The sequence below is a fragment of the Thalassophryne amazonica genome, chromosome 7, assembly GCF_902500255.1.
Source record: "Thalassophryne amazonica chromosome 7, fThaAma1.1, whole genome shotgun sequence".
Taxonomy (NCBI): domain Eukaryota; kingdom Metazoa; phylum Chordata; class Actinopteri; order Batrachoidiformes; family Batrachoididae; genus Thalassophryne; species Thalassophryne amazonica.
In genome coordinates, this window is record NC_047109.1 from 102,234,202 (window position 1) to 102,250,154 (window position 15,953).

Here is a 15,953-nt window from a genome sequence, read left to right on the forward strand (position 1 = left end):
ATCTGTAAATGGAAGACGCTGGGCTCCACTAGTAGTCTTCCTAGAGCTGGCTGCCCAGGCTTCAGTCCGGGAGGTGACCAAGAACACGATGATCATTCTGTCAGAGCTCCAACATTCCTCTGTGGAGAGAGGAGAACCGTCCAGAAGGACAACCATGTCTGCAGCAATCCACCAATCAGGTCTGTACAGTAGAGTGGCCAGACGGAAGCCACTCCTTCGTAAAAGGCACATGGCAGCCCACCTGGAGTTTGCCAAAAGGTTGCTGAAGGACTCTCAGACCATGAGAAACAAAATTCTCTGGTCTGATGAGGCAAAGATTGAACTCTGGGCTGAATGCCAGACATTACATTTGGAAGAATTCAAGCACCATCCCTGCAGTTAAGCATGGTGGGTGGCAGCATCATGCTGTGGGGATGTTTTTCAGCGGCAGGAACTGGGAGACCATTCAGGATTGAGGGAAAGATTAATGCAGCTATGGACAGCGACATCCTGGATGAAAACCTGCACCAGGGAACTCTTGACCTCAGACCGAGGCGCCGGTTCATCTTTCAGCAGGACAATGACCATAAGCACACAGCCAAGATATCAAAAGTGGCTTCAGGACAACTCTGTGAATGTCCTTGAGTGGTCCAGCCAGAGACCAGGCCTGAATCTGATTGAACATCTCTGGAAAAATCTGAAAATATCTGTGCACCGACGCTCCCCATCCCAAATTTTTGTTTTTTTTTAATGAATTGGCAACAAAAAAAAGGGGGGGGGAGGGACTTTTTTCATGCTGTCATTATGGGGTGTTGCAAGTAGAATTTTGAGAGGAAAAAATAAATTTCTTCCATTTTGGAATAAGGCTGTAACATAAGAAAATGTGGAAAAAGCGAAAAGCTGTTAATACTTTCTGGATGCACCGTATGTATGTAACAGGCTTACACAGACCTGAGTTCACCTCAAATGTGACTAGTAAAGCTAAACGCTTCGAGTGGTCAAACAATTGTCACTGGTTCTCTCTTAGGCCTTAGTTCTTGAGATAAAGAATCCTAAATACTGCTCAAAACAGCAAGAGCCCATGCAATCAACATTTTCTGTTCAAAAGGCAGCTACCATTTAAGAGGAGAAACAACCAAAAGGTTCAACTAAACGCTGATATTCAATAATGATGAGTTCCCTTCACTGGCTGAGGCTTGATTCTCTCCCGCTTCTCTCTTTTTAAAAACATGCGGTCAGAATGAAAGTCGAAGGGAGAGAGAGAAAAAAAATGTGAATGCTTGTTTGTCAATCAATCAAGCATCTTATCTGTAACAGCCGTCGGGTGACTATTTGATCATCTGGTATGGCTACGACAAAAAGTAAAAAATAAAAATAAATCACCTGACATTGACCTTAAATTTTATGTGCATAATAACAAGGATTATGAAGGGAAAAAGAAAAACTACAAATCCCTATCTTGGTCAATGAGGTTACTCAAAGTAATGAAGATTCACTCGAGAGCTCACCATTACTCACACACCGCTCTCACCAGGAGAGCAGATTATGATTTTTGACACATTCAAGTTCAGTTTTGTTTCTTTACTAGTCCAGCTTTAGCGTCTTGGCGGTCGTTGGGACTGAAGTCGGGGCAGATACCGTTGGCTGTCTTGGTTTGGTGACCGTGGTTTGCACTGTGATAGAGGCCTGCATTTTTTGCGTACAAGTACTCCTCAGCAAATTCTGGGTGCTGCTCCACAAAGCTCCTGAACATATCTGTAGACACACCACAAGAGGGCACCAGAGATAAATGTAAAATGAAAGATAATTTCTTACAGTTCCATTACTAGAGACTTCAATCAATCAATCAATCAATTTTTTTATATAGCGCCAAATCACAACAAACAGTTGCCCCAAGGCGCTCTATATTGTAAGGCAAGGCCATACAATAATTATGTAAAACCCCAACGGTCAAAACGACCCCCTATGAGCAAGCACTTGGCTACAGTGGGAAGGAAAAACTCCCTTTTTAACAGGAAGAAACCTCCAGCAGAACCAGGCTCAGGGAGGGGCAGTCTTCTGCTGGGACTGGTTGGGGCTGAGGGAGAGAACCAGGAAAAAGACATGCTGTGGAGGGGAGCAGAGATCGATCACTAATGATTAAATGCAGAGTGGTGCATACAGAGCAAAAAGAGAAAGAAACAGTGCATCATGGGAACCCCCCAGCAGTCTACGTCTATAGCAGCATAACTAAGGGATGGTTCAGGGTCACCTGATCCAGCCCTAACTATAAGCTTTAGCAAAAAGGAAAGTTTCAAGCCTAATCTTAAAAGTAGAGAGGGTGTCTGTCTCCCTGATCTAAATTGGGAGCTGGTTCCACAGGAGGAGCCTGAAAGCTGAAGGCTCTGCCTCCCATTCTACTCTTACAAACCCTAGGAACTACAAGTAAGCCTGCACTCTGAGAGCGAAGTGCTCTATTAGGGTGATATGGTACTACGAGGTCCCTAAGATAAGATGGGACCTGATTATTCAAAACCTTATAAGTAAGAAGAAGAATTTTAAATTCTATTCTAGAATTAACAGGAAGCCAATGAAGAGAGGCCAATATGGGTGAGATATGCTCTCTCCTTCTAGTCCCCGTCAGTACTCTAGCTGCAGCATTTTGAATTAACTGAAGGCTTTTTAGGGAACTTTTAGGACAACCTGACAATAATGAATTACAATAGTCCAGCCTAGAGGAAATAAATGCATGAATTAGTTTTTCAGCATCACTCTGAGACAAGACCTTTCTGATTTTAGAGATATTGCGTAAATGCAAAAAAGCAGTCCTACATATTTGTTTAATATGCGCTTTGAATGACATATCCTGATCAAAAATGACTCCAAGATTTCTCACAGTATTACTAGAGGTCAGGGTAATGCCATCCAGAGTAAGGATCTGGTTAGACACCATGTTTCTAAGATTTGTCGGGCCAAGTACAATAACTTCAGTTTTATCTGAGTTTAAAAGCAGGAATTAGAGGTCATCCATGTCTTTATGTCTGTAAGACAATCCTGCAGTTTAGCTAATTGGTGTGTGTCCTCTGGCTTCATGGATAGATAAAGCTGGGTATCATCTGCGTAACAATGAAAATTTAAGCAATACCGTCTAATAATACTACCTAAGGGAAGCATGTATAAAGTGAATAAAATTGGTCCTAGCACAGAACCTTGTGGAACTCCATAATTAACTTTAGTCTGTGAAGAAGATTCCCCATTTACATGAACAAATTGTAATCTATTAGACAAATATGATTCAAACCACCGCAGCGCAGTGCCTTTAATACCTATGGCATGCTCTAATCTCTGTAATAAAATTTTATGGTCAACAGTATCAAAAGCAGCACTGAGGTCTAACAGAACAAGCACAGAGATGAGTCCACTGTCCGAGGCCATAAGAAGATCATTTGTAACCTTCACTAATGCTGTTTCTGTACTATGATGAATTCTAAAACCTGACTGAAACTCTTCAAATAGACCATTCCTCTGCAGATGATCAGTTAGCTGTTTTACAACTACCCTTTCAAGAATTTCTGAGCGAAAAGGAAGGTTGGAGATTGGCCTATAATTAGCTAAGATAGCTGGGTCAAGTGATGGCTTTTTAAGTAATGGTTTAATTACTGCCACCTTAAAAGCCTGTGGTACATAGCCAACTAACAAAAATAGATTGATCATATTTAAGATCAAAGCATTAAATAATGGTAGGGCTTCCTTGAGCAGCCTGGTAGGAATGGGGTCTAATAAACATGTTGATGGTTTGGATGAAGTAACTAATGAAAATAACTCAGACAGAACAATCGGAGAGAAAGAGTCTAACCAAATACCGGCATCACTGAAAGCAGCCAAAGATAACGATACGTCTTTGGGATGGTTATGAGTAATTTTTTCTCTAATAGTTAAAATTTTGTTAGCAAAGAAAGTCATGAAGTCATTACTAGTTAAAGTTAATGGAATACTCAGCTCAATAGAGCTCTGACTCTTTGTCAGCCTGGCTACAGTGCTGAAAAGAAACCTGGGGTTGTTCTTATTTTCTTCAATTAGTGATGAGTAGAAAGATGTCCTAGCTTTACGGAGGGCTTTTTTATAGAGCAACAGACTCTTTTTTCCAGGCTAAGTGAAGATCTTCTAAATTAGTGAGACGCCATTTCCTCTCCAACTTAGGGGTTATCTGCTTTAAGCTACGAGTTTGTGAGTTATACCACGGAGCCAGGCACTTCTGATTTAAAGCTCTCTTTTTCAGAGGAGCTACAGCATCCAAAGTTGTCTTCAATGAGGATGTAAAACTATTGACGAGATACTCTATCTCACTTACAGAGTTTAGGTAGCTACTCTGCACTGTGTTGGTATATGGCATTAGAGAACATAAAGAAGGAATCATATCCTTAAACCTAGTTACAGCGCTTTCTGAAAGACTTCTAGTGTAATGAAACTTATTCCCCACTGCTGGGTAGTCCATCAGAGTAAATGTAATGTTATTAAGAAATGATCAGACAGAAGGGAGTTTTCAGGGAATACTGTTAAGTCTTCTATTTCCATACCATAAGTCAGAACAAGATCTAAGATATGATTAAAGTGGTGGGTGGACTCATTTACTTTTTGAGCAAAGCCAATAGAGTCTAATAATAGATTAAATGCAGTGTTGAGGCAGTCATTCTCAGCATCTGTGTGGATGTTAAAATCGCCCACTATAATTATCTTATCTGAGCTAAGCACTAAGTCAGACAAAAGGTCTGAAAATTCACAGAGAAACTCACAGTAACGACCAGGTGGACGATAGATAATAACAAATAAAACTGGTTTTGGGACTTCCAATTTGGATGGACAAGACTAAGAGTCAAGCTTTCAAATGAATTAAAGCTCTGTCTGGGTTTTTGATTAATTAATAAGCTGGAATGGAAGATTGCTGCTAATCCTCCGCCCCGGCCCGTGCTACGAGCATTCTGACAGTTAGTGTGACTCGGGGGTGTTGACTCATTTAACTAACATATTCATCCTGCTGTAACCAGGTTTCTGTAAGGCAGAATAAATCAATATGTTGATCAATTATTATATCATTTACCAACAGGGACTTAGAAGAGAGAGACCTAATGTTTAATAGACCACATTTAACTGTTTTAGTCTGTGGTGGAGTTGAAGGTGCTATATTATTTTTCTTTTTGAATTTTATGCTTAAATAGATTTTTGCTGGTTATTGGTGGTCTGGGAGCAGACACCGTCTCTACGGGGATGGGGTAATGAGGGGATGGCAGGGGGAGAGAAGCTGCAGAGAGGTGTGTAAGACTACAACTCTGCTTCCTGGTCCCAACCCTGGATAGTCACGGTTTGGAGGATATAAGAAAATTGGCCAGATTTCTAGAAATGAGAGCTGCTCCACCCAAAGTGGGATGGATGCCGTCTCTCCTAACAAGACCAGGTTTTCCCCAGAAGCTTTGCCAATTATCTATGAAGCCCACCTCATTTTTTGGACACCACTCAGACAGCCAGCAATTCAAGGAGCAAGGAGAACATGCGGCTAAACATGTCACTCCCGGTCCGATTGGGGAGGGGCCCAGAGAAAACTACAGAATCCGACATTGTTTTTGCAAAGTTACACACCGATTTAATGTTAATTTTAGTGACCTCCGATTGGCGTAACCGGGTGTCATTACTGCCGACGTGAATTACAATCTTACCAAATTTACGCTTAGCCTTAGCCAGCAGCTTCAAATTTCATTTCCTTCAATGTCGCCTGCTCTGGCCCCCGGAAGACAATTGACTATGGTTGCTGGTGTCGCTAACTTCACATTTCTCAAAACAGAGTCGCCAATAACCAGAGTTTGATCCTCGGCGGGTGTGTCATCGAGTGGGGAAAAACGGTTAGAAATGTGAACGGGTTGGCGGTGTACACGGGGCTTCTGTTTAGGGCTACGCTTCCTCCTCACAGTCACCCAGTCAGCCTGCTTTCCCGGCTGCTCGGGATCTGCCAGGGGGTAACTAACGGCGGCTAAGCTACCTTGGTCCGCACCGACTACAGGGGCCTGGCTAGCTGTAGAATTTTCCACGGTGCGGAGCCGAGTCTCCAATTTGCCCAGCCTGGCCTCCAAAGCTATGAATAAGCTTATTACATGTACCGTTACTGCTAAAGGAGGCCGAGGAATAACTAAACAATTCACACCCAGAGCAGAAAAGTGCGGGAGAGACAGAAGCCGCCATGCTAAATCGGCTAAGAGCTAGTAGCTACGCTAAGCTAGCTCACTAGCTAGCTACCAATGACATTGGTTAATGGGGACACCTGCTGCTTCTCATTGCAGAGTTGGAAAAAGTATTTAAGTGGAACCATTGGTTAAATCTTCTCTCCATTACACTGTTCCACCAAGTTTATTCAATATTTTGATTGATCACTGACCAGGGTATGCTTACCAAAAGTGATTTTCCCTTTGTGGTCCTTGTGGATGGCAGTGAACAGATGCGACACATTGAGGTGATCCACTCCTAAAGCAGTTTTCAGGATAACTACCAACTCTGAATCAGTGATGGTGCCATCCTCCTCAGCCTCAAACATCTACAAAGGGAAAACATAAAATAAAAATATGATTTCACCAATGAGAGTTCAAATCTGAAAGAAAAAAAAAAAAAAAAAAAAAAAAAAAAATCCAACACAGCCAGATGAATCACTATATATACTTCTAAAATAAGGGAGGGCATAAAAACAAAAGTACATAATCTCTCAACAGATTTCATGGGCCCTGAGGTCACAGATGTTTATCTATTAAACCTATTCAAGTGAGAACATGAAAATAACCAAAAAATGAGTCCACAGACTGATATTTGTGCTGAACAAAAGGTGACCATATACAATATTATCTATCAAGCAAATGTTATGCGGATCTTAAGCGAGGTCTGCAAACTCTTACCCCGTCTGGTGACAGGGCGGAAATATGAAACAGAACGTACCTTGAAGGCCAATTTCATAGTTTCAAGAGTCTTGGCAGGTCTGCATACAACTGATAAGGCTATCACATATTCTCTGATATCCATGCAGTTATTTTCATGCTGGAAAAGCAAAGGAAAACAATGTTTGAGCAAAGATTGTGAGTCAGTACATGTTCAGTTTTTCCACAAGTGGAAAATCTCTATTTAGGCTGAGAACCAGCTGCCGGAGTAAAACACTGTAGTTTTAGACTGCATTCTGAATGAACAGAAATTAACATTGTAAACTGCTGTCAGAGTAGGAGGGGTGACTGAAAGGTTTTGAGCCAGACCCTGAAAAAAAAGCGTGTGGTTCTCCATCTTTTGCATTCTGAGAAACCAAAGCTTCTCTTGAGAATGTGTGTGAGATTTAGAATCACTGGGTGTAATGTTGCAGATACAAGTGCGTAGGGGTGTGTCAGATTAGCAAAATGGACAGAGCTGGTGGTTTTGCTGGGACTCAGTATGCCACAAAAAAGGGAATGCCTCCGAAGGAGATCCATGAGGACATGGTCATGACATTATCAATCAATTCAATCAATTTTATTTATATAGCGCCAAATCATAACAAACAGTTGCCCCAAGGCGCTTTATATTGTAAGGCAAGGCCATACAATAATTAGGTAAAAACCACAACGGTCAAAACAACATTAGGGGATGATATCCTGTCTTTTGCTACAGTTAAATGCTGGTCAGCTGAATTCAACAGGGGCAGAACAAGTGTCAAAGATGGCACAAGATGAGGAAGACCTTGAACTGCCACCTTGACCTATATGATCCAGAAGATCCCTGATATGGACCTCACTGACAGAAGAGTAAGTGAGCGTCACATAGTGAGTGCACTAGGCATTTCCCTTGAGAGAGTTCATTCAATTTTGAATGAAGAACTGGGAATGATGAAACTTTCAGCATGATGGGTCGCAAGGCTTCTCACAGCTGATCAGCAATGTACAAGGTTCCAGATGCCCAAGAAGAATCATTGGCTTTTTGAGGCAAATCTAGATAACCTCATGTTGACGATTCGTGACCATGGATGAGACCTGGGTCTCTCACTTCGAACCAGAGCCCAAACAACAACCGAACCAATGGAAACATGCTGGTTCTTCCCTGCAGAAGAAAGCCAAAGCTGCCTCATCTGCTGGAAAGGTCATGGCCTCTGTCTTCTGGGATGCTGAGGCCATCATAATGGTGGACTATCTCTAGAAGGGACAGACCATCAATGCAGCCCATTATGCTTCCCTTTTCCAACAACTGCGGGAGAAAATAAAGCAGAAGCAGTGTGGAATGCTCCGACAAGGCATTCTGTTTCACCAGAGCAATGCTCTGGTCCATACGCTGGCCATCACAATGGCTGGCATCCATGAATGTGGCTTTGAATGTGTTCCACACCCACCTTATGCCTCTGATGTGGCTCCTTTCAGACTTCCATTTGTTTCCAAAGATGAAAAGGCATCTTGCTGGAACACGTGATAATACCGCTAATGATGCCACATCTGCAGTGGATGACTTCCTTGAGGTCCAGGATCAGACCTTCTATGAAAACAGTATTAAGGCACTGCAGGGATGCTGGGAAAGGTGTGTGTACTTACATGGGGATTATGCTGAGAAATAAAGCATTACATTAATTTAGTTGTGGTTTCTTCTTGGTTGGACTCAAAACTTTTCAATCATCCCTTCTCTGTTCTCCGAAGAAATCAACACATGCAAATCCATAGGTGTAGCTACTGAAACAAAAAGCTATGTCCTGTATAAAATGGACAAAATGAGAACCAAAGACAAAACAAGGTTCTGAACATTTCCTACTAAGCATAACTGCTACAAAACAAATCATCAAACTTTATGTCGACAGACGTTAAAATCTGTAGCAGACATCAGATTCTGGCATCTGACCTTTTCTTCTGGAAGAAATTTCCAGACTATAAGTCACGTCAAAAAATGCATCATAAAGAAAAAACCTAAGCTGCAGCAGCGCATACGTCACATCTATTTTTAAACATATTTCACAAGAAATGAATAAAAAAAAAAAAATGTCTAACAATCTGGAAAGACACTTCAGTCACACACCAGTCTAAAGGAAACAGACTAAATACCTTTAAATGTTGCATTTCCTGTTTCCTTGAACCATGATTTTTGTGTTGTTGCGGCTTTATTTTTGACATATGAGAGTCGGCTGAAAAGTTCTGCCTCCAATATGATTATTTCAACAACAAGCAAGACAAGGAAGTGAAACTAGTACAAGTATTGCTGCACAAAACAGTTTTTGCTTGCAATTTCAGGCATGCAGAATAGCCTTCAATGAAACTCATGCACACAGTAGTAGGTAAAAATACTGATATACACAGACGTGTTTTTGAAATGTGGCAATACTGAATTCCTTACCATGGAGGGTTGTGCCCACATGGATATTCATTGATGAATGACTGCTGGCAAGACTGTACATTTTTTTAAAATGCCAACTGGAATGAAAATTAAGACCACTATTACAATAACTAAAAGCGGAAAACAAAACAACATAAATGCGTGAGTATTAGGGAGAAAAGTTTTGCCCGTATACATAGAACACGGTTACTGGTTTAAGCCACGCTGCAAAGTCTGCCTCAGCAAGCAATTTGTCATCAAAATTATACTTCCTTCTGTCATCACACAAGTGCTTGGCTCCTCTATCTCACTTTGCATAATGTGAATAGGCTTAAAAAAAAAAATAGTAGAAGAGAAAATGATAGTGTCATTTATTTGGATATTTTTAAATTTCAATGTGAGAAGAAAACATAAATAAAATCCTACTTCCCATGTACTACCATTTTTAAGATTATGCTTCCCTTTTCCCACAACTGCAGGAGCAAATAAAGCAGAAGCAGTGTGGAATGCTCCGCCTAGGCATTATGTTTCACCAGGGCAAAGCTCTGGTCCACACGCCGGTCATCGCAATGGCTGCCATTCACAAATACAAACAACTAGAGGTGCACCGATCGATCGGGCACCAATCATTATTGGCCGATCACGCCTTGATCGGTTTGATCGGTGATCGGCAAAATGCGCCGATCAAAAGGACCGGTGCAGGCAGTAGCGCAGGGAGTGCTTGGTCCTGTCATGACACGCTTTCCTCTGTGACGTAAACTCATTTTGCTTCTGATATGAGCTGGATGGACAAGGAGAGCAGTCGCCATCATCTAATGTAGTCCATGTCCGTCAAAATGAGTCAAATGGCTCTGACAGATCTAAATAGACTGCTGTGTAATGAATGGAACCACACTGCCATCTAGTGGACATCCAGTGTGCGTGAGTGTGTATTTGTGAATCAGTAGGCATTTTGATTGTGTTTATCTATATACATAAATGGCTACTTTTGTCTTTCTGTCTGTCTGGAATAGGCTCTAAAACTACAAAAGGTGAACTCCCCAAAGTTACATATTCTGAACCACCATGACAGGGGCTACTACCTGGTACTATTTTCAAACAAAAAAAAATTAATATTAAGACAACAATATTAGTTAGTTTCAATCCACATGAATTGTGATAGTTCTCCCCATGCCAGGCATTGGTGGCTGAGAAGGGGTAGGGTAGGCGGGGGTCAATCCACATGAATTTTGATAAAACTTATACACAATCACTATGATATAATACTTATCAGAATACAGCCTATTCCTTCTTGGAATGAAGGTTTTCACTCTTAGCAGAGAGCTTTCAACCACAGGCTGTAAATTAAACTTTAAAAATTTACTGGAAGGCTGTAAATTAAACTTTAAAAGTTCAATGGATAAAATATCAAGCTTTGTCTTTTCTTGCAATTTGTACATGTATTTCTAAACATTTGCACATATTCTAAAAATAAAGGTGTCAAGTGTACATGATGTGTATCACTTGCCTAGCGTTGATCATAATGTATCAGGCAAACGCATGTTTTCTGTATCACAATGGCACTCTGCAGATCATTTGAAAAAATGATGTAGTTCTAACTGCTGACGGGGCAGCACCCTTTCAATCAGCCAGTAAGCGGGCATAGAACCTGTGTTCTCCAATGGCGCGTTGTATATAGGCTGCTCATTATGATGTAAATATCATAAATTAAATTTTGTTATTTATCAACTCTTCACAACCTTCTGTCCTATTATAATAGTGCACTAGCTTTGGGGTTGATCTAATAGTTTTGGTATGTTGATGTTTCATGGCTCAAACTGTTTTTAGTGGTCAAACCTCTTTTTTTATTTTACAATTGAAAAGATTGTTGGTTCTCTAAATATAACAATGAATGCATAACTAAGAAATATGCAAGGCAACATTTACACCATTTAAAGATGGAATGCCTTAAAGTGTGCAAAAAGAAACCACTACTTTTGCTGATAATGTGGCTGGCCTGAATATGGCAGATCCTGCCATCTTCCAGTTAGTCAGATGCTCCAGAGTTGGTAACCCCAATCAGCTGTATATCCACTTTCCTGACAGAAGGACAAGGAACATTGTCTACCAAGAGGCTCTTCAGAACTATTGGTCAGTAAAAGCTACATTTAAATATATATTCAACATCTCAAATCCAAAATTAACATTTGCTTAAAAGCCATTTTATTTTTGTAGCATTGTTATAAACTAGATTTGCAATGTATCAACAATTATAAAGTTCATAACATCAATTCTGATTAATGATTATGAGCATACTTGATCTGCAATATAAAGTCTGAAGAACTTCATTGTTGTTTCTTGCATGCAGCAAAATTCAGTTTTCTCTCTTGGTTTGGGGATTCCACCTATTTTGGGTTTGTAGTTCAAACCTTTGCTTATTCGGACTACATATATACTTATAAGATATCTACAATTATGACAAAATATAAACTTTGGAATATTTTGTAGATTATATCTTAAACAGGTTAACCTGGGCAACGCCGGGTACCCCAGCTAGTTTTTTCATATGAGTGTAGAGGTACAGAGAGTACAAAGAAGCTTTGTTCATTTGATTTGCTTATATTGTGAACTGCCATGATACTGGAATTGACAACTAAGTTAAAAAAAAAAAAAAAAAAAAAAATGATTGAATTGATTGATTTGTTTGTGGATCTGTGGATTTTGCAAAAAGAATGTCTCAAAATTACGTCACAGAGGAAAGCAATGAATGATGTAATTGGTGATCCACAAATGCTGAAACTCAATTCACAAATACAATTTCCAGTTTTACAAATGTTTTTTTTTTTTTTTTTACAAATTAAGTTTATATTTGCAAATACAACATTATTTGCAAAGACCAATTTACAAGTTACAAATATGAAATTTGCATTTGTGGATATCTGAACACATTTTCAAATCAATGATTATTTGTAGATCACCCTGTGTGCATTTACAAATATTAATGAGACCATTTAACCCCATAGAATGAGGGCTGTATTTTACATTCTCAACGTATTCTCTGTAGGCTGTAACCTGAGCAACATGAAACATGGAGGAAGAAAAAAAAAGCTTGCTGGTAGAACAAAGTCAGTGTAATAAAACAAAAGTTGGCAGTTTATTCTAGTGTCTTTATTTGAATGCATGTTTTTTGTTTTCATTAAGTTTTAATGCAAAAATAATCCTATACATTAGACCTATATTCTTATTTTGGGCATGATCCAAATATGTACTTGATCAGTATCGGCCTTGATCGGTATCCGCAGATCAAAATTTCAGTGATCGGCCTAAAAAATCCTGATCGGTGCACCTCTACAAACAACGTTAGCTTATATTAGCACTGAAATTAGCCATTCTATTTACATATCAAAAGAACAAATTTACAATCGTTAATGGACTATTACATCCCACCTTTATTACAAAAGCGGACATTCAAGCATGTAAAAGGGAACCACAATGCCACAAACAACTTAATATTCTGATCCTGAGGACCCCTTAGCTGCCCAACAAGGTGCCTGCTGTAAAAAAACACCCAATTCAGCACTGAACCGTTCCTGCAGGAAAACACTGATCTCAAAAATGACCCAGGCAATCGGCACAAAAGCGGAGATCCACCAAAAAGCGGAGATTTTTCATCCCTGAGATATACGATTCCTGCACGTACTTGTTATTTAAAGATTCATGGAGAAGGCAGAACTTTTTTAGCCAACACTTATACAAGTCAATTTAGAATGTAAGTGGCATGACCTCCCAAACTAGTAAAATAACCGTGATTTGTACCCCAGAAAAACTACAGTACTGTTTTAATAAACTGAAACATGGTTTTAAAATGAACTGGCTTGAATCAATTTGTATGCCAAGATATCAAGATCAGAAAAATTTAGCTCCATTTTAAAATTTGCTGTAAATTATTGTAGAGTTTTGCAATTTGTGTCATGCTGCCATTTGTGACAATACAATGAAATCGTGGCCCATGTATCATGATGCACGGCATACCGTGATGTCCTTCCTAATACTGAACCCTGAAAGATGCATGAATTAGAGAGTAATGAAAATCTCACCCGTTACCTCATCAAAAAGTGCAAACATGTCTCGCAGCATGTCTGAAATGGGCACATCCAAGTAGTGAGCAAACTCATCCAATCCCAGCTTTTCTCCCTCCAGCTTCCTGGCTCTGTTTCCATACTCCTGAAGAACCTTCTCTGTATTCTTGGGTTTCAAGCTGGAAGAGTGAAGGGCAGGACTATATGGTTAATAATGATGCCACAAGGTGGCCACATACACACAAAAGCAGCACCATGAAGCACAACTGACTGAACAAGTTTGACTTTTGTGACTTAAGCAAACTGTGAATGACCATGGGCTTGACAGTCTCTGTAGTATGAATGTGTCATAGAATTTCATATACATCACACATACTATACATCCAACTAGTTAAAAACACCTGTACCAGTACGGTTTGTCTCTGGGTTCCGAGACTTCTGGAATTACCACACACCTGATGCCACATAACTCCACAAAATACCACTCACAGTGAAAGAGGACACAGCAACAGGGGTTTCAATATGTACTGTTGGCTGTCACAACTGTTAGGCTACTTGACAAAGTACAAATGTTAGCTTTTAGTGGCATCTTAGACTGCAATTGATCCATGATCAACTGTAGATTAATTGCAAAGCTTACAAAAAAGCGTAAACTATAGATTTATTGTCATGGTGAGTTATTCTCAAAGTAATAACTGTGTAAATCTTGATTTACAGTCACAATGGCAATTAAATACTTTTGAGCCAAGGGGCCAAAAAGCCCCCAACAAAAACAAACGTGTGCTCATATGAATGGAGCACAATTTATTTCAATTTCAATTTATTTTCATTTATATAGCACCAAATCACAACAGAGTTGCCTCGAGGCGCTTCACAGAAGTCAGCAGTGAGCAGACCATCTCTGTGCTCAAAGTAGCCTGTTGCTCAACGGACATCAGGTTCCAAACATGGAATATTCACTCTAAAATAGCAGCAATTGAGAATGGAATGATCTCAGTGTATGTGTGCTGCGTCTTCTTCATGCTGCTTATTTTTGGACAAAGTACAGCTTTCAAACAATATAATATAACTAGATTTGGGTAGTGTTCCTAAAATAGGTAACTGACATTTTTCAAGGGTAGTAATAAATTATGCTAAGTTTCTATAATGAGTTGGAATGGTGTGTGAGTCCAAATTGTTTTAGAACCTTAGACCTCAACAGTTTTTAGAGGAAGATCTCAACCCTTTAGTTTCCTGTTAATTACACAACTTTTTAATGCTAACTTACTGTTTTAATAGTAAGTCCCTTCGGCTGCTCCCTTGTTTTGCACTCGGGGTCGCCACAGCAAATCCAAGGTGGATCTGCATGTTGAATTGGCACAGGTTTTATGCCGGATGCCCTTCCTGACACAACTCCACATTACATGGAGAAATGTGGCAGGGGTGGGATTTGAACCCAGAGCCTTCTGAACTGAAACCAAGCACATTAACCACTTGGCCACTACCACTAATTTACTGTTTTAATGTACTTCTAAATTGTTTAGGTTCATGTTATAATATACACACTATTGCTATTATTAATATTGTACTTTATTATTACTTATGTTTTGTCAACTGATTTTTAAATGAACCACAATAGAAGTAAGTGTTTACACCTGGCGTACCCAACCAGGCAATCCCAGGCTGAGTTCCAGTGAATCGCATGAAAGAGGGGAAAAAAAAAAAAAAAAAAAAAAAAAAAAAAAAAAAACTCACTGGGCTCGAGAGGATTTAGTGCTGCTATAACAGACTGAAGCAGCAGGTGGCAACAATGCACCAACAAGGATGCCGGCTGCCGTTAAACGCCAGAGTAGAAGAATAGCCCTTCTTCTTCTTTGTCTTTCGGCTGTTCCCGTTAGGGATCGCCACAGCAGATCAATCGTTTCCATCTCACCCTGTCCTCTGTATCTTCCTCTGTCACACCAACCACCTGCATGTCCTCTCTCAGCACATCCATGAACCTCCTCTTTGGTCTCCCTCTTCTCCTCCTGCCTGGTGGCTCCATCCTCAGCATCCTTCTCCCTATATACCCTGGGTCCCTCCTCTGCACATGTCCAAACCATCTCAATCTCGCCTCTCTGACTTTGTCTCCAAACCGTCCCACCTGAGCTGTCCCTCTGATATGTTCATTCCTAATCTTGTCCATTCTTGTCACTCCCAAAGAGAATCTCAACATCTTCAGCTCTGCCACCTCCAGCTCTGCCTCCTGTCTTTTTGTTAGTGCCACTGTCTCTAAACCATACAACATAGCTGGTCTCACTACTGTTTTGTAAACTTTCCCCTTCACTCTTGCTGATATTCTTCGGTCACAAATCACTCCTGCCACCTTTCTCCACCCACTCCACCCTGCCTGCACTCTCACCTCTCTACCACACTCTCCATTACTTTGAACAGTTGACCCCAAATATTTAAACTCATCTACTTTCACCACTTCTACTCCTTGTAACTGCACTATTACACTGGGCTCCCTCTCATTCACACACATGTACTCAGTCTTGCTTCTACTGACTTTCATTCCCCTTCTCTCCAAAGCATATCTCCACTTCTCCAGACTAGACTCAACTTGCTCTCTAC

At 40.3% G+C, this 15,953-nt stretch overlaps 1 protein-coding gene across 1 annotated transcript in view; it reads right to left on the reverse strand.

Moving 5' to 3' along the window:
- Positions 1 to 829: 829 nt before the first annotated feature.
- Positions 830 to 15,953, reverse strand: part of LOC117514693 (lysophosphatidylcholine acyltransferase 1) — a 71,683-nt gene continuing 56,559 nt past the window's right edge. The window contains exons 11-14 of the mRNA XM_034175255.1: positions 13,387 to 13,540; positions 6,931 to 7,029; positions 6,397 to 6,538; positions 830 to 1,734 (exon numbers count right to left, since the gene is read on the reverse strand). Of these exons, the coding sequence (XP_034031146.1) occupies positions 1,547 to 1,734; positions 6,397 to 6,538; positions 6,931 to 7,029; positions 13,387 to 13,540 (583 nt within the window). The 3' untranslated portion in view covers positions 830 to 1,546. The remainder of the gene's footprint in view (positions 1,735 to 6,396; positions 6,539 to 6,930; positions 7,030 to 13,386; positions 13,541 to 15,953) is intronic.